The sequence below is a fragment of the Aythya marila genome (genome assembly GCF_965140915.1).
Source record: "Aythya marila genome assembly, chromosome: 1".
In the NCBI taxonomy this organism is placed as follows: domain Eukaryota; kingdom Metazoa; phylum Chordata; class Aves; order Anseriformes; family Anatidae; genus Aythya; species Aythya marila.
Window position 1 is genome coordinate 29,722,676 of NC_139042.1, and position 19,572 is coordinate 29,742,247.

At 42.9% G+C, this 19,572-nt stretch overlaps 1 protein-coding gene across 3 annotated transcripts in view; it reads right to left on the reverse strand.

Moving 5' to 3' along the window:
• Positions 1-18,722, reverse strand: part of LRCH1 (leucine rich repeats and calponin homology domain containing 1) — a 117,733-nt gene extending 99,011 nt beyond the window's left edge. For all 3 annotated transcript variants that reach the window (XM_082774837.1, XM_082774836.1, XM_082774835.1), the window contains exon 1: positions 18,305-18,722. In XM_082774837.1, coding sequence (XP_082630963.1) covers positions 18,305-18,590 — 286 coding nt within the window. In that variant the 5' untranslated portion in view covers positions 18,591-18,722. The remainder of the gene's footprint in view (positions 1-18,304) is intronic.
• Between the last annotated feature and the right edge of the window lie 850 nt (positions 18,723-19,572).

Here is a 19,572-nt window from a genome sequence, read left to right on the forward strand (position 1 = left end):
ACTTAAGTGTGCGATGCAATGTCCTTCTGTGAGGAGTTGAAAACTACTACATAGGCCATATATATTCATTGTGCCATTCGGAGTTAACCCCTAAAACAGCGTGCAGACCAGATTCATGTTGTACCAAGTACAAATCATGCTCCAGATTAGTAAACTGCAATTAAACTGGCTAAGGGTGCACCTGCAGTTCAATGTTTACACAGCAGTTTCATGAGAGACCAAGATGACAAAGCCTTGGTTTTGTTGTATTTTTTTTTCCTTTATAAACGACAGATTACCTCAGTGAAAGTCCATTGGAAAGTCCCTAAAACCGTTTCAGTTGATGTTAGTTAAGCACTGACTTCCTCCAGTTAATTTGCTGCCAGGTACACTGACTGAAAAATGTTTTAAATAGAAACTAAGGAGCATGGAGCAATCCCCAAGGAAAATACCTAGCATGCTACTGAAGTGTAGAAATACACTGTAGTAGGGTATAAACTAAACAACTACCCTCGCTGTGCTTTTCTGATAAAACTGATGGCTTGCTCTATTTATGAGGACACTGCAAGGGACAGGTAAAGGAGATTTGATCACATCCATATTCAAAACCCTTCAGTGCAGCTAAGACAGCGAAAATCTAACAGTTCAACACTCTAGCCAGTTACTTCACATACTACAGTTGCTCCTTGTTTCCAACCTGTTAGCCATAAAGGCCAAAAGAAAGCACACAACACAGCCTGTGCCCATGTACCCATCCACTTCTAGCTCTGAGGGCTGATAGGAAGCATTATTTGGCTACCTGTTACCTCCCAACACAACTGCTGCCTGTTTTCCACATCTTCTCCCTGATGTAATAATGCATTGCACTAATATTTTGGCATACAAGCATTTTGATAACCACATTTAAGAATAGAAAACTCAATTAATAGAAGTGAGTTTTGTGAGAATTACTTTCTAAGACATGACTTGAATAAATCTGGTACTGTTCTTCAAGTTAACACTGCCTTATAAAAAAGAAACAAATCCCCACATGCTTAACAGAGCTGCTTCTTCATGCACGAGGAGAAACATTTTTTTGTTTTCTAAGTCACCAAAAGTTAAGTCCCACGAGGTATCATTTGTTTTCGAAATTCAGAAGAGGGCAAATCCTACATACATCAGTCAGTTGGGATTTTGCCACTGATTTTGGTCATGCCTAGCTTTCACCCGACCTGCAGCTGGGCATCAAATTGTCCAAACAAGAAGAAATAAAGACAACTCCATATGCACAGCGATGCCAGAAGTGATGATGTAAATGTAAGACATGCAACGAAACTATACTGCACTTTCATACCTTGCAATTAAGATCTCAGTGGAGTCTTAATCCTATTGTTTCAAACTATTAAATTACTGCCCCAATTACTTCCACAACTGCACAGAGAACACCCAAGTATTACACTGTCACCAAACACAATAGTACAAAGTTGCTGAGGAAACCGATTATCTCAAGTGCAATCACCTTGCATCATCTGATGCAAGACAGACTGATGTAAAAAGCAAGAGACAGCCTGAGTGCTCTCTGCTATATGAATTTCTTTCTGTCCTTAGTTTACACATGCAAAATAATCTGTTAAAGTCCAGGCACATCTGTTCAATTTGTAAAAACGCTGGGAAAGGTTTTAACCACACTTCATGCATTATCCTTATGTTCCACAGGGAAACTCTGCAGTAATTCCCTTAATAGCAATGTTTAATCTTACCAAAAAAAAACAGGTTTTGCATCTGTAACAGTGAAATTATTGTTCCATTATATGGTTTTGCACAACCCCCTATTACACAAGATGCACAGTAATATGGAGTACAAGCATACTAAATGACTTAGGTCTCAAATTTGTAATATTCAAAATAAAGAGGTTGATGTGAAGGAAGACTCCTATAAACTCAGTTCTGAAGGTACGCATTAACCAGCACTAGAAACAAAAACTCCATTAAAACACAATTAATCACCACCTGCTTCCACTGTCAGGACCAACTTACACTCGTATTTGATCCAAATAATTATTATGGTTATTATTACCCACACTTTTTCCTAAACAACAAAAAGCCCCAAAACACTTACCAAAAGAAATTAAGAGAAATAAAAAGTTTTATTACCTTCTCCTAAGAAGAGAAGAAGACAAAAGAATTGTTACCAGCACAAAGTGAGTAAGGATTATTTAATTGTCTTTGGGATGTTCTAATTTTAAATTACGCGTTATAACATGTAACATTTACAGCTATAACACTTCAATAGTTTAGTAATTTTAAACAGATATTATTTTATCAGAACAAGAACCAAAAACCACGCTATCTCAACCCAAACAACAAACCCGTGTTCTAATATTCTCATTGAACATTTGAGTCTTGAGCACTACGTGTTCCTCACAAACATCTTTTAGATCCAGAACCACTAATCTACACGGAGTAGGGCTTAAAATAACTAAGACCACCGCAGTCTGTTTATAAAGCATTGCAAAAGCACTTGCAAGATGTTTAAACTAAGCCCTTTCTCCAGCATGCCCTTCCCAGCATCACGAGTCTCCCCGTTTGGTACGGGGATGCAAACTCTCTCAGAATTTACATCAACACACAATTTGAGCACGGCTCTGCAAGCAGGTTTACGGGTAAATATGTCAGTGGACACAGGGTGTCAGCGAAAGTTTTGCATAAATATAAAGCAAGTGGTTGTAAACAGAGTTTAATCACCTCAGGTACTCTTTCACCACAAAAACGTTAGGAATTCCCTGCAGGAGGAATACGTTCCACACGTACGGCGGTCAGCTACCCTGCTCAAAACCTCATCTCGAAGCTGCAGAAAAAGGGATTTGAGGATGCATAATTAGAAAATCTTTGATTTGAGAAGAAGAGACTGAAACAGCAGGTGCCAAAAGCACTTGCAAAAGGATTTCATGATACGTGGGAATTCCTGAACTAAATGAAATATGCTTCAGCTGGCAAAACCAAGTTGAACAGGTTCATACTTGACCCTGCTTTGCACAGGCGGTTGGACCAGATGACCTCCAGGGGGCCCTTCTAATCCGAGTTATCCTGTAATCCCATGAAATTCAGACAACATTAGAATAAGCCTGTAGGGTTTTAGTAAGCAGAGTATAGTTCAATTGATACTTGCCTTTTGATCTACAAACTTTCTGTTTCAAGAAGCGCAGTAAGATCTTAACCAAAAGTTTCCACGGGGAAAAGTTACCACTAGCATCAAATACCACTCGAACCAAAACTATCCCAAGTGCCAGAGAACTCCGGATGAGAGCTGCAGACCAAAAGAAGTGAGTAACACAGCACTGCCATCCAAGAAGGGCAATCAAAGGGATATGTTTTAGGCCACTGGAAAAACAAAGGAGCAAACACGCTGCAGTGCATACACTGCTTAGGACTTATTTCAAAGGAAATCCTAGAGGGGTCCAAGCCAGCAGAGTCCCATATAAAGGTCACAAGACATGAGAAGGAAGAGAATAGGGGGGAAAGCAAGAAAGAGAATGCTCTTAGTATGGCACGGGCAAAATTTTTATTGTGGTTTCTCTATGCAGCACTCGGTAGATCATGGCCTTGTAGGCATCTTTGGAGTACAGCTGTTGAGGCACTGCAAGAGTTAAAATTTGGAACAATTACATTAAAGTGTGGAAGGAGTAAATGAGCCCCTTCTCCCTTTCCATCTACGTTTTCCATCTACATTTTTCTTTCCTCCAGTTCACCCAAACATCCTTTTCTTCCATAGAAATAAAGGTTCAAACACCTGAAAAATATTTAAGTGCAGCTATCACACTCCACTGAACATCGGCATCTCCATTTCATGCAAAGTTTGTGGTATAAGAAGTCAAGGCACCTTTCAACACCAAGACACCTTTCTGACACCGATGTCTGGATCCTTTTCTGTTTGGCCTCAACCCTTCCTGACCTAATCCTCCGGCTTTGTTTTTAGAGCTTTTTCTAAGACCTTTGTTGGACCTTTATCTAAGGTTCCGCTGCCTTAAATATGACCACCTGAACACCAATACCACCAATTCACCCTAAATAGTAAGGCTGCTTCGCAATCAATTCCTTTTATGCCCCTGACACTTCTAAACCTGGTCTTTATGGACTACTGGCTGTAGCACCAGTACATAAAAAAATCTGATGTCATCTGCATTCCTCCAAGGGTGGAGGCAAACAAACACTTTCTTAAAATGAGTTCTCAAGAAATCCACATTTCATAAAACCAAAACATCCTGTTTCTATAAACAAAATTGTCAAGCAACAGCGTTCTAGAAGAGATACTCAAGGAGGAATTCTTAATTTAATTAAAATGCAACTTTTCTTGCATTTCATTTAAAGCATTCTTCTAAACGGTTCTCTGGTGCTCCATCAAATTCTAAGCAAAAAACTAATTTTTTAAGGTCTTCTTAACACCAGTCATGGTCTCATTTATCTTACCCGACAATTTAAAAATGACAAATCATTCGGAGTTCAAGTCAAATTACAGTGGCAACCAGTTAATGGTGCTGTCTGCAGTCATGTCACATTAATTTCAAGTAAGGATATAAAAGTATTGCTAGAAGAAAAAAAAACTTGCATGTATTTAAGAAATCACTGTCAGAAGTTAAAGCTTGTATACCGCTGAAACAAATCATGTTCTATAGTCTTATAAGAATATATTGTCTACTACAAGAGCCTTTTTGAGTTGTTCACACCAGAACATCAGTCATTTTGATCTGGTTGTGGAGCGTTCATCTGATGTCTACTCACAGAAACTGAGTGATTTCCTCAAGAAAGCCATTAAGGATATAGCATCATCTGTTGTTTTTTTTTAGATCTTTTCCTAAAACCAATATCATTCAAGATTTCCTGAACTTTTACCCCCCTAGAACTCAAAATCATTGTTGACAAAATCTGCAGTGACAGATGTTAATGGTGCAGTAAGTGAAAACAAGGCCAAACTCAAGACATCGTAGGACCTGGAGCACAGGGCGGGTTAGGGACAAGCTCCGCTGTAACCCTGTCAGATGAAAACCCTCAAGCACAACGAAGCCTGCAGTCATAGTCTTGGGAAGAGTCAGCATAAGCTAGGAGTGCTGATTATCACAAGCTTGACTGACTCTACGGTACAAATGACCACTGTGAAATTTGGGTGCTTTAGCAGCAAATGTTGGAAAAGAAGCTGAATATATATTACCTCCGCTGATACCTCGCTAATAGCTGCATCCAGCTGGTGAGTTAATTAACTGAAAAACAATACAGAGGTTAAAGAACCCAAAAACATGAGGTCTGAAATCACACTCCAGAGGTCTGCGTGTTTAGGAGCAGCAGGCCACAGCAGCATTCACCACAGCAATGTGGTGACACAGCCTCAGCTGCGTCCTCTGCCCCTGGGCTGGTGGTTACCTGCCACAGAACAGGGGCAGCAGGCAGAAGCACGTGCCAGCTCCTCAACACCCCAAGTCACAGCCTGTCCTGTTAATTTAAAGCCATCATCATCACCATTTCCTCGCCCTAGGTAGAAGGGTGACCTTTAACTATGCAGCCAGGTGGACTGCTGCAGCAGCATCTTCGTTTACATAACCCCTTATTAATGAAGGCTCCTAGTTTATTGAAGACAAATGCTTAAAAATTAATTTCTAAACAACTGTGGAAGACTGAATCTCTATCTGATAGAGTACGTGAACTCATCCAGTAGACAAAGAACATAAAGATCAAACGATCAGAAGTTGAAGCTACAACACAAACCAGCATGTGCCATTTCTTTTATTTACTTCCAGAGGAAACACAATTAATCATGTTAGTATCACTGGCACACTTGAAAATCAATACAGTGCAAATGAGCAATGAATTTTTGGTCTAGATACGAAGACTCAGGGTAATTTATGGTCAGTACCGGGCAGAGGGTCAAACTGGGTCAACATAAAAGTCTCTTTTGGTATTAAGACGCATCAATTACTCCATGCTTCAACAAATACACTCCCAGAATAAAAACAGCAGCATGAAATAAGGTGAGATGCATCTGGTAAAGAATGACAGGAAAGGCTAAATGTTATTGAAGCATTAGAGAAATTCCTTTAAAAGAAAGCATCCTCTATTAATAAGGCAAAAAAAAATAATAGCTTATTGCTCCTGATCATTTTCTTTCTGTAAAACTGTTTCCTGTGGACTTACTTGTACTATTTCCCAGTAAAGATGGAGTGGTTATACTCATATATCCTTCATTTAATAATTTAATCATAATAACTGCCAAACAGGATGCATGAAAAGTTGTGACACAAGGAGAAATATATTGATCTGCCTGTCCTCATGCTGTACATATCAATGTACATTCATCAAACTCATCAATGATGTATTTAGACATACATGATAAAATAAAACTATCATGCATAAAGTAGAGCATAAAACACATTTTTCAAATCTAATTTAATACACACACACGGTAACATGCTGGAACTGCATGAAGTTTATAAGCTATGTCTAGAGCAGCACCGTTTCTCATGCAGAATTTTTTCCACGCTGATTTCACCCAAAACATAAATCTGCCTGGATTTTTATCCGAGCTCTGCTTATATAAAAACAGCTTTGATTTCATGCGGCACCACGCATTACTTCCACTTGTTCCAAGACAAACAATTCGGGGAAAAAAAGCTAACAGATTTGGGAGAGAAACAGAGGGAAGCGATATCCAGTCTTTTTCAGAAGTCTCTTCCAGAGCTTTTACTGACGTAAGGTTTTTCAGATTTAAATAGTTAGCCTCTCAGCGTTCTCCTGACTATTCAAAAATCCCAGCTACGTAATCACCCAAACCCTTCAGAAAACATTCAGAATAGTGCATGTAACGCATGCACGTGTACATATATAGAAATTGGTAGGGTTGGTTTGTTTGGTGGTGTGGGTTTTTTTTTTCCCAATTAAATCCTACTGTGCTGGATAGAAGCATGAGGAAACTTCAAAGATTTGTCCTGCTCCCCACACATACAGTCTCAAACGCAACCCTCGTGCTTCACCATCCTCACCAGAATTGCACAGAAATTGATCTATTTCTTCATTTTAGAGCCTTTCCCCACTGAGGCCAGACCGTACATTCATTCTTTCTCCTCTTTCAAACCCACTTGTAGAAAAGCCTCTCTTTTTTTTTCAGGCTACCATTGCTTCAGAGACAAACACGACTTCCATTTTCCTGATAAACTAGATGTTGGAAGTATCACGTGGCCACCTCTCCCACAGCTTAACATTTAAGTGCATAACTGAAATGCTTCAGCGAGGCTACCAATTACTGCAGTTATTTCACTACCGCACAAAACTGCTCAACGCCAAACTGAGCTATAAGATTCCAGAAGCCATTTTTAGCCTCAGGCCCTAGGCCAAAAATAACCTTTTCAGTTCTCTAGGAAGCTAAACATACAAAGATATGAAAACTGGCAGAGGGATTACAGAGCTTCTTGCCAAAGGAGTGATTTGATTTTAACTTCATGCCCTTTCATATTACCTGGTTCTTAATTAACAGCAAATCTATAATGACTTTTTCTTTAGAGACTGAATATTTGCGAACCATACTGTCATGCTTGTGTGACAGGTATAAAATGATCTCTACTATAAAGTGATCTCTTCATTTTTACATGGCATTAATAAATTTAAAATTGCTCCAGGACATAGGATCATAATGAAAGCTTCAAAGATTGTATCTTCACTACTACCCCAACATCTTCCAGAAGAAAACTTCAACTAAAATGCCTCAATTTCCATTCTTACAGATGTTTTTACACTGCCTTGATGGAGTTGTAAAAATAGGAGCCAGAGAACCAAAGCTGGATTCTTTTTACAGTTTTGTCCTCGATCTGTTCTGAGTTCTGGATTAAACTTTCTCATTTCTGCTCCTCATTTTCTCCCATCTGTAAAATCAGGGCTGACCTGTATCTTTATAGAACAAGGAAATACCTCACTGAGAAGAACAACGTTTGCAAGGTAATTTTTAACAGAAACACAGAACAAGGTCTACTCTAGGACCAACTGAAAACCAATCAGCTCTTACAAGTCATTATATTAGCACTCAATAGAAACACATAAAAGGCTTTTAAATTAATAAATATACAAGAAATTCAAAATACTTTGTCCGCCCTTAAGAAGTTCCTGCTTGGTTAAAAAGTTGCATTCAGCACGCTTTAATGTGCCAGTAATAGTTGCAGTACATGATATGAAGGAATATACCAAAAGGGCAGCTGTCTTGTCTCTAAATTCCATCATTAAAATTTTAACAAAATGAAGTCAAGGTTGGAAACATTACTCTACACCACTCGCATCAAAGGATTTTCTCTGAAGAGCTAGCACAAGATTTCCTTTGCTTTTCATGTTGCATTTGAATAAGCATATAAAGAAGAAAAAAAAAAAAGAGAACGGTTCCAAAGTTATGGAAGAAATATGTCTTTTCTAGAAGAGAAAAAAAAAGAACAGGTACAAAAGAAACTAAGCCTTTTCAGACTCAGACTCATCTCCAAAAATAATGGCTGAAACAAAGCATTGTCAAATGAACACTGCAGCTTTCCATCTAATTTGAATGTTCAGGTGATGAATGAAAAGGTCCATTATAGCACAGCCGCAATTGGGTAAAGCGCTCTGTTTGCTTCTGCGTATTTTGACTAGGAAACTACATAATTAGCTCATGAGGGATTTAAAAAATAATAATCAAGAACTACAAGCAATAACAAAGTATGTTGATGTTGTATAGAAACAAAGTGGTGGTTCTGACAGGTCTTAAAGTAAGATAAAGTATGGAAACTACATTTTAGATGGACCCCGCAAACAAATTCTTGGTCATTTATCTTTCCGCAAAAACACTTAGGAGGGGAAAATACCACCTCTGGTAAAACACCCAAGTGACACGACGTGTGTGAGCAAGAAAGAAGCACAAGCCCCTAGTATCAGGCCATCTGAACTGGCCGGTAAATGGAACACAGGCGAAGAGCAGGCACGCAGCCAGGCTCAAACTGAAATCTTGGAACAGGGATCGCAGGCAACGCTTACTGAGCAGGGAAACAACACCATACACTGTGGAAGGCAAAAAGACTACTTGAACCGGGATGAACTCAATAAATAAAGAAATAATCCCCACAAACAACATCTAACAAACATGGGAAACCCAGGTTTAAGTTTCTGTTCAACACCCAGTGCAACCCTCGTGCCCCGGAAGGCTCCTTTCATCTTTGACCAGGAAGCCCATCCCAAAAGTCTCCATCCCAGTCGATATTCTGTAATTATCAACCATACAAATGACGCTAGGTTCTTCCTCCTTCCCCACAGAACTGTTGTTACCACACTTGCTGCATCTTAAAAAGGGTGAACTGAATAAAAGCTGCTAGGCCTCACCATTCTCAAAAATATATATATGGCAAGGGCACTACACGGCAAGTATAAATAATTTTACCCCCCTATTCCTTCCATCACGATATTTATAAATAGTTAAAAGTTCAAAAGTAAAAAAAAAAAATAAAAGTCACTTGAATAATAATTTTACTTACCATGGCAACAATCTCCCTATCTTTAAATGCTGAGACAAGGTTCTGGCTATAAATAAACCACCATATTTATACTTCTGGTATCTTGCCTTACTTCCAGTAAGCCTCATCCAAGCGTACATTCTGCTCCACTTCTTTCCTTATCGGACTGATCTCCAATTCAATTTTCTTCTCCTACCCTATTTCTTGCCCATTTTCCACAACTTCTCCATCAGTTTCAGTGCTTACCAGTCTATCTCTGCGCACATCTTACAAACCTGTTTCTTTCCGTCCACCAACGGATCCAACTTGTCACTCGTGCTTTTCTCCTCACGTTGAAAAGGTTTTTCTCATCTGATTTTTTATTTTTTTTACTTCTTCCTTCTCTAATGCCGTGCTACAAAGAAGTGCTGCTGCTGCAAATAATACAACCAGTGACGCAGACTTTAAATAACTGCCTCTATAGATGTAATGATAAAGTGAAATTTTGTCATTTACAGTGATGTGGCTACTTGTAACAAAGTATGACATATTTAAATACTTAATTCTAAGACTTTTTTTTTGGCTAAATTTTGTTTCTTTGATTCAGAAAGTTATCTACCTTGAATCTTCCACCACATATGAATGTCCCACCCAGTAGCATCTCCTACCAAAAAGGATTTACGAGGCTGTATTAGTAGAAAACGCCTAATTCTGGTCTGTATAGTTTAATCCAAAAACTGGATTTTAAACCAATTACCAGTCTTGCATTTTACAGCACTGCAGTTTAGGAAGAAAAAAAATCAAACTTCTGTTTTTAAAGCAGGTGTCTCAAATCTACCTTGTTGTTGGCAATATCCATTTCAAAAGGGAAGGGTTATCAAGAAAAGCACAGAAACAATTGTAGTGAGACAAAACATTTATCTCTACATTCCTAATTGATATATGCAACCAGTTTCCCTATTTCAATAAATTAATCTGTTGAAAAATAAGATAAACAGGGTGACAGACAACAAGCATTTTCTGACATTTTCCTGTTTGGTCAGTAAAAATAATTCTCTCCACTCTACAGAGTGCATTTCTAAATAAATAAAAAAAGGAAAACCAACTGTGTACGTTTGCATACTCCAAACTCAACACTATAATTACTGCAGCTTGCACTAAAGACTGAAATCACCCACAGAAAACCAACAAAAACACCTCATCCATTCAGCAGCACAGGTCCCTTGACTGGATGCTCAGCTGTTCTGCTGTCGTTCTGCTCCTGATAAAGCTCCAAAACCTCCAGCTACTTCCCTAACCATACCCCGAAGAGCCACCTTACAGTCGCATCATAAAATTTGCAGCGAGCTTGTAACCAAGGGAGCCAGAATTCCCACAAGTTCAGCAGAACATGAAACATCTCATGCGGCTTCAAAAGTGAGCGCAAACCTCAGGCTCCAAATTAAATGCAGAACCAACCCTCATTCGGCTCTGCCACCACTGTCACTTCACTCATACGTTGCTTTTTTATTATTATTAATTTTTTTAAGTATTTCTCATACGGACTGGGAAAGAAGAAAGAGAGACTGTCATTGTTATTTCTATTTTTAAATAGTTAGGAGGTTTACAGATATTATGGTGTTCTGCACCATACAAGGAAAAAAAGGGATAAACCAGCAAGCTGGCCAGCAAGACACCCCCGGGGGAAAAAGGGTGGGGAGAAATGCTAGCATTTTAGAACTGAACTCTTTCCACAGGGATGTATCTACCCACAAATTCAGCAGAATGTAATTATTCCTCCAGAAGCTTAACTCATACAATGCTCATCACTGCTTTGCCACTGATCTGCACCCTGAGCGTGGTGATAACGTTTCTGGCTCTTTCCATTTTACATGTGGGAAAACAATAGAGGGCACGAAATTTTCATAACTCTGACCTCACTAGAACATAAGGATACCTCTCTGGTTTCAGAAGTGCCCTAAGCTATTTAAAACATATTGATTTCAATTGTGAATTAGGTATTCTAACCAATTTGGGATTTTTCACAATCTAGAGGATGTTTACTAGCAGAGCAGGCAAGAAGAAAGCAGGCAGAGCAAATAGCTGGTAGCCTGGGGCAGCCACTCACCTCATCCCCACTCATCTCACCCTGCCAAGAGCGGTCAATCTGATGCACAAAACACGAGTTTGGTGCATTCTTGGTGGCTCTCACAACTCTGTAAGCAGCAAAAAAGCCACCAGCTTTCCCTTCTGGGGGTGTTCAAGGAAAGGCTGGACGTGGTGCTTAGGGACACGGTTTAGTGGGTGACATAGGTGATAGGGGGATGGTTGGCCCAGATGATCTTGGAGGGCTTTTCCACCATTAATGGTTCTATGGTTCTGCAGGTAAATGAATGCTAAGCTTCTCAAATTTAAAATTCAACAGATAACCTTTAAAGTATCAAACTATTATTTCTAGCATAAGACTTGCAAACATCATATATGGTAGTCAAATCATTTCCTCCACATTTTTCTAATTCTCTGTTCACAAAATTAGGGTTATCATTAATGTAACTGCTCAAGAAACTTGTTTTTCCTCAATTTTACTAAGAACATACAGCTCACCTGCGTGCTTACCATCCTGCCCATTATTTCACTCCCAACACTTTATATATTTTCACTCAGTACTCCATAAATCTTCTCTCGTTTTCTACCATTCCTTACCTTCTGTCTTCGAATAACAACTTCTTTACACGTTTTCTTGTTCAAACCTGTACTACATTGGCCCTCCTCTTCCAAGCCACAGTGCTGCGGAGCAGGTATTCGTTCCGCTTTGTCGCAGCTCATCCTGCCCCTGGTCTCTTCCCCTCACTAAAGCCCTGAGTATTTTCAACACCCTAGGTGTAGTAATTGTATTTGGATTCACTCTGACATTGCCGTTTTACAGATGTCTAAACCAAGAGGTCTTTTGTGTCAACAACACAAAAGAAACAAACCAAGGGAAGGAAGAAGAGGAGACACAAACCACAGAGGAATATTTGGCTTCTGCTTCCCACAAGACTTGTGATCGCAAGTGGCTCTTAAACAACACGCCATTTCAGCTAAAAGCATGTGAAAAGCAACCTACAGCACCTTTACTGCCACAACAGCACTTCTGGAGCTCCAAGTCAGTCGTTCCCAAGGCAGACAGGCCAAGGACACACAAAGTGACAGGATTTCCACAAGAGCAATGAGTTTTCACCCATCTACAAGCACAGCAAGGCCAAACAGGCTTTGACAGCTCTAGGTAGGGCTGTCTGAACAAACAACCACCTTAAATTGGAAGTTAACATTAAAGGTAAAGAAAGGTTCAATAAACAGCTGAGTTTAATGTTGTCAGAGAGCTTTCACCCTCCCTCCTGTTGTATGATTTCTAAGCTGTCATCTCTCCTACCTCTTCCTCTTCGCTGTTGAACTTTTGGAGCTTCACAGATCACAAAGGGAGCCAGCCAAAAATAAAATAAAAATCACCACACTGTGGAAGATGAGCACACACACAAAGCTGATGGTAGAAAGCCATTAATCTGCTCAAGCCACACTGTGAAAGAGTAACCAGGCTGCTGAGTACTCCCAATTTGTTTTCAAGCAACAAAAGCTGCTCTGAGGCTTTAGTTTGTGCTGCCCAACGCCAGCAGCACCTGCAGAGTGACTGCATTTCAGCCAGGAGGGTATAAATCTCCCAACAAAAGAGGTACTTTCAAAAGCACAATTCATTAGCCTCTATACAGCAAAAGAACTAATAGACTCTGAGTCAATCACGTTGATGTTTGCAGGATCCCCAAAGCAGGAGGGCATACCCTGACCTGAGGAGGGAAGAAAAGCACCAAATGGCCTCAGAGTAGCACCAAGTTCTGTCCATTCATTCATTTTTTTGACTCAATAACACACAAGTTATACAGTAACCTCAAGAAACAGTTACATCCCATAAATTTTGGCTGCGGGGTAATATTCAATTCACTTGTGAGAATAAACAAACATACTTCCTCCTTTTTCCTTGTCTTGATACGCTTAAGACATGACTTGTGTAGAAGAGAATAAGGTTAGAAATCTTCAAATAAACACAGGAAGTTTGTAGAAAACGACTGACTGTTGAATATAAGAAGAAACAGGCCTTTTTTTCCAGCCCTCTGGTTAATTTTAAGATGTTATTGACAGGATAAAATTGCTTGGATAAAATAAGCAAAACGAAAGGTTCTCAAGAAGCCCCATTCAAAACCAAAAAGCAATATAATGGAAACATAAATTCCAGAGGGGGAGCAGTAACTATCAAAGAGAGCTCTTAAAAGTTTGGAAGAGACCTATCGAATCTCCCCCAGGGACCAGATACTAACCAAATTCTGAATAATCTGGCATTGCTTTATGAAATTGTGCAGTAATACCAACAAACTAGTCAGTGTCTGTGACATAAATGTTGTTTGCATGGGAAGGAATCAAGTAAGCAACTGCGCATTTACAGCTATATGCAGGAGAATCCCCAGAAGTGGAGGAAGAACTGCTTTAATAAAGGAGCCAAAGAAAACCAGCAAGAATAAATTATGGCAATATACATAGCTGTTTATTTTAAACTAACTAAAAAAAACCTGTTTTATTATTATCATCATTAGCAAGGAGAACTAACTAGAAGAAGTGTGTTTCACCTGAACCAGAAGATATCACCAAAAATCCCACAGGAAGTGCTTAGATGTCAAAATTCAAGCTAAAATGCCCTGCAAACTAACACCACAACTCTACCTTCTCTCCCATCTCACCACAAGCAGCAGCAAGGGATGCTGCTTCCCCATGGGCCTAACCCATGCAATCGAAACAGATGAAAATAGGTATTCAGGAGAAAAAGTTCAGAGGATCTGCCTTCAAAACAACAACAAAAACAACAACCAAAGCCTCCAAATAGAGGTTGAAGCGATACAGGCAGCCCTGACTGCACATTTAAGTAGCAGCTTTGGGGCTTTTTCTTCCTCTTTTATAAGCTAACATGCTTCTAGCATTCCCTGTGGTTCTGAGGAATATAATTGCATGCTATTACTTAAGAACTATGTGATTACCATGCCACTGTCTTCTGCGTAACCCAGCCTGTAATAAAAGTGATAAGAATAGCATTTATTATTTTTGAAATGGTTCTCGCAACGCATCCACGCTGATGTGGTTGAAAACATCTGACTAAACTCCCGATACTTTGCATAGAGGATTTATTCTCTTCTAACAGTACTGCGCACCAGACAAACTCCCTTCTGTGTGCAAGATACTGCCTCAAAGTTCAGCAGACTGGGTCACTCGGCTCTGGAGCAAACCTTTCAAAGACAACAAGGAAGAAATGTTTAAGTGCTGGAAAGCTGCATGGAGGCTCGTAGGATCGTGTCTTTATAAGCGAGATGTAGTCATTGCAAAGAAAAGTCACAAAAGAAAAGCCATTCCAAGGAATTGCATAAATAGAAGTGACAAGTACAGTTATGCCTCCGCTGTTGCTATAGAGCATAACTGAAACGAGAACTAGACAAGTCAAGTAATTCACTCCCAGCTATGAAAGTTACATCCCTCCTGCAAATTTATCGATTGCTCTATGAAATCTGACTTCCAACTTCGGGGAAAAAAAGTGCATGAATAGAGAATTTCAAGTTTAACTCTTCTATCTTCCTCAGACCTGTTTAAAGAACTCAGAACTTTTGCAGAAAACAAGCTCGATAACATTTTACTTCAGAAGTCTGCATCCCACCCTTTTCTCAATCTAATTCTTTATCTAAGGCTCTATAAAACATTGTCAAGATTCAGATATGGTCTCATTTTTTTGGAAATCCCCTGCTCCACAAATCTCTCAACTCAATCCCCCACGCTGGTCTTCCCTGAATCAAGGATTGCCTGTATTTTTCTGTGAGATTAGCCCTCTTTAGCAAAAAAAAAAAAAAAAAAAAAAAAAAAAAAGCTTTAACAGAAAAAGGCTACTCCTGAACCAAACATCAAAAAGTTTCAAGGTTTCAGAGACATATCAGCACATCAAATCCAAGAGTAAAAGTCACTCGCTGCCAGGACACATGCCAAGTAGCACACAAAAGCACTGTTTTTATATCATGCACATTTATGGAGAGGAAGCCAGAGGGAAAATTCCCATCAAGAGTTTGTCCTGAGAGTTTCGAAAAGCTGGGCTCAGGCCAAGCGCCTCTTCTGTTTATATATTCTACTTACGCAACGTAACAAGTGAAAAGGAGCACCATTTTTTTTTTCAGAAACATATCAAGGTAGGGCTTCACTCACAAGGCAAACGATTCCCATTAATCAGCTGCAACATGATCTTACAAACACAATTATCAAGTAGCTATAGATTAGCACATGGTTTTCCTAAGTGGGGAGAATGAATAAAGGACACTTGTCAGAGAACCGAGGCATGGGCTGCTCCACGCTGCCATTTCTACCAAAGAGAGGAAGAAAAATCCACTCTACGTGTATTTTGTACTGGGCAGCTTTTGTGAAAACTCTGACAAATGCTGTTTTTTTTCTCCAGAACGTGAAACTTAATACTAAATATGTAACAGGCACGTGCCACCTATACAAACACCACACAGCTCCTGCAGAACGTACTTACACAACATACAAACATATTCATTGCCAAAGGATTCATTTTCTGTGCACAACTTTGCTTACCAACGGCCTGGATCAGTATTAGCTCAAATCAACCATGCCTAAATGTCTGGGTTTCCCATATCACGGCATGTCTTCATTAGACCTCCGTTTTAAAAAGAACAGAGATAAGACATCTCGCTTCGGGAGACAAGCTGCAAGTCATTCTTTTAGCTGCATACAGCGCTATTACCACATCTTATCCCTTTCACTGCACATCTGTCACGGAGTTAATCGTTAGCGTGGCAAATCCTGCTACCGATTAGCGAGTTTCATTTATCAGGTTTCCTATTTCTCTTTTGTTGATAAGGCTGTTCTCACAGAGCACTGTGAAATCCATTTGGCAAGAACAAGCGACGGAGCCAGCGAACAATATGAAGTCCACTACACACCAGGGAGGTTACTCTGCTCTTGACAGCTGGGCTGGATGCAAGTATGCAGTAAGCACCTGCGTCTCCGCGGACAGAAAAGCAGAAATATCCTCGTGCAGAAGTAGGTGCATGTTATCACACGCCTGCACGCAGGTGCAGCACCTGCTGCTCTGCGGGACAAGAAGAACAAGCGACTACTTGCCTGCTCCTCTGCTGCTACAATGCAACCGTCTGCAGCAGGCAACCGGGGACACAAAAGTGCACGTGGAGGCAGTAAAGACCTTAAAAATACACCAGTCTTCCTAGTGACACTATGTAAAGAAGGAATTGGGTTCCACTCCCCTGCACAGACAGGGTGGAAGAACAGATGGGACACTTCTTTGAGGGGAATGAGCCTTCAGATGAGAAACAAGTGTGCCTTTTTCCATGCTGGAAGGAGGCAGTGAGGGCAAGGTGAACTCAGAGTGGATGTGCTTCCCCTCACCACTCCCACCCGCAGGGCTGTGAGGTCTGTCCCCTCTGCAGACCTCTGGAGCGATGGTTTTCTCTGCCTGCAGATGTCCAGCACACGTGAAGAAAAGGACTTCTCACCATCCTTGAGACAGCACTGCATACAGAGGTGGAAATATGGCTGCAGGAACATTAGGATACAGACACTGGCGTCGACCTGTGGCTTTATAAAAGGCACCGTGCTCCCTGAGGGTAGCTGCAGAGCAAAAGCGTTCCTGCAGACACCTCTCCACCTGCAGCACGTAAAACCAGCGACATGAGCATGTCCTAATGTGGTTACACACGGGCTTAATCCCCTCCGTGGCAGGCAGGTCCACCTACACGCAGGGCGAAGGAGCAAGCCTGTATCTCATGTAACCTCCACACGCATTCCTTGTGCAACATATCCAGTGGTGGCCTCAGCACAGGCACGGAGGAGGTGCCCTCGACCCAGAGAGGAGGCTGAGGAGAGGTGGGAGGCAGAAGAGGCATGGAGGAGCCACCAGCTCTGCCTTACAAAGGCGGGGTGGGCGTGTGGGGGGGGCGGCTGCAGCCCTCCAGCCAGATGGGAGAGCAAACACCTACCTCAAGCACCAAGCTGGGAGAAAGCTAAATAATAATAATAATAAAAAAACAAACAGACGGAGCACACTAATAAAAAACCAGACAAACAGACGGAGTGGGACAGCGGGGACCCGCCTCAGCTTCCCCAGGGGGGCAGCCAGGAGGGGGGGATCCTCAACGATTTTAGTTACTCCCCCTCACCTTATAGGGTCCTCCACCTCAGAGGGGTCTCCCCACCTCATACAGGGTCCCCTCACCTCATATAGGGTCCCCCATCTTGGAGGGGTCCCCTCACCTCCTACAGCATCACCTCTCATCAGAGTGGTCCCCTCACCTTATACAGGGCCCCCCTCACCTCATATAGGCTCCCCCTGTGTCAGAGGGGTCCCCTCACCTCACATAGCGTCCCCTCACCTTATATGGGGTCCCCCCATGGCAGAGGGGTCCCCTTACCTCCTATAGGGTCCCCCCACGGCAGAGGGGTCCCCTCACTTAATATACGGTCCCCCCATCTCAGAGGGGTCCCCTCCCATCGGAAAGGTCCCCCCACCTCGTATAGGGCCCTCCCATCTCAGAGGGGTCCCCCCACCTCATACAGGGTCCCCCCATGGCAGACGAATCCCCTCACCTCATATAGGGTCCCCCATCTCTGAGGGGTCCCCTCACCTCATACACAGTCCCCTCACATCGGAGGGGTCTCCCCACCTCATATAGGGTCCCCTCATGTCAGAGGGGTCCCCCCACCTCATACAGGGTCCCCTCACCTCGGAGCCCCCCCCCACCTCACCCAGTGCCCCCCCTCGCCCCCAGCCGCCCCCAGCCCGGCCTCACCTGCCCGCACCGTGTCGCTGAGGTCGTGGCTGAGCGCGGCGGCGCTGCGGGGGAACTCCTTCAGCTTCCTGCCGCTCAGGCTCAGCCCCCCGCGGTGCGCAGCCTCCTCCAGCGCCCGCTCCAGGCCGCGGCTCAGCGGCGCCTGCAGGGCCAGCGACACCCCCCCGGCCCCGGCCCCGCCACCGCCGCCGCCACCTCCGCAACCGCCACAACCGCCACCGATGCCGCCCCCAACCGCCAAGGCGGCGGCGGGGAAGGGCTGCGGCTCGCCTCCCAGCGTCGCCATCTTCCCCCCGGCCGCTGGGGGTAGCCGAGGGGCCGCCGAGCTCCGTGCGGGTCCCTCCCTCACGGCCCTTCCTCCCCCTCCTCCTCCTCCTCCTCCTCCGCCCGCTCGCAGCGCTCCCGGCAGCGCGGGCGGGAGGCGGAGGAGCAGGGGCGCGGGCTTGGCGCAGTGCGCATGCTCCGGCTCCCCTCAGGGAGCGGGGCGGGGCGCGGCGGCGCCTCCTGGCGGCGGGACCCCCGCCCTGCAGCGGGCGGCAAGGGGCGTGCGCGGGGGGGTGCAAGTGGTTGGGGGTGGAAAAGAGGAAAAGAGGAGACTTTTTTCTCAGAAAGAGCAGTCAGGCACTGGGACGGGTTGCCCAGGGAGGTGGTGGAGTCACCGTCCCTGGGGGTGTTCAAGGAGAGGCTGGACGTGGTGCTTGGGGACGTGGTTTAGTGGTGACACTGGTGGTAGGGGATGGTTGGACCAGGTGATCTTGAAGGGCTTGTCCAACCCTAATGGTTCTCCATCTGCACGTGCAAGTGTGCTGACATGTTCATGTACACTGCACATGCATGTGCAAGCGTGCTGCATGTGCACACACAACATGCAAGGGGAAAAGTAAGGGTGAGCCCTCCCTTGGTTTTTCGCACAGCACCCCTTCCCCCTTTGGTTCCAGCTAGCATAGAGTTAATTTTCCTCCTAAAAGCACTGTGTTTGGGATTTAGGGTGAGAATAATATCAATAACATACCGATATTTTAATTGTTGCGGAGCAGTGCTTACACTAAGCCAAGGACTTTCCAGCTTCTCGCTGTGTCCTCCCAGGAGCTGGGAGGGGACAGAACCAGGGCAACTGACCCAAAATGACCAAAGGGATGTGCCATGCCATGTGGCATCATGCTGAACAGTTAATATGGGGTGGCTGGCTGGGGTGGGCAACTACTACTCAGGAACAGGCTGGACATTGGTCAGCAGGTGGTGAGCAATTGCATTGTGCATCACTTGTT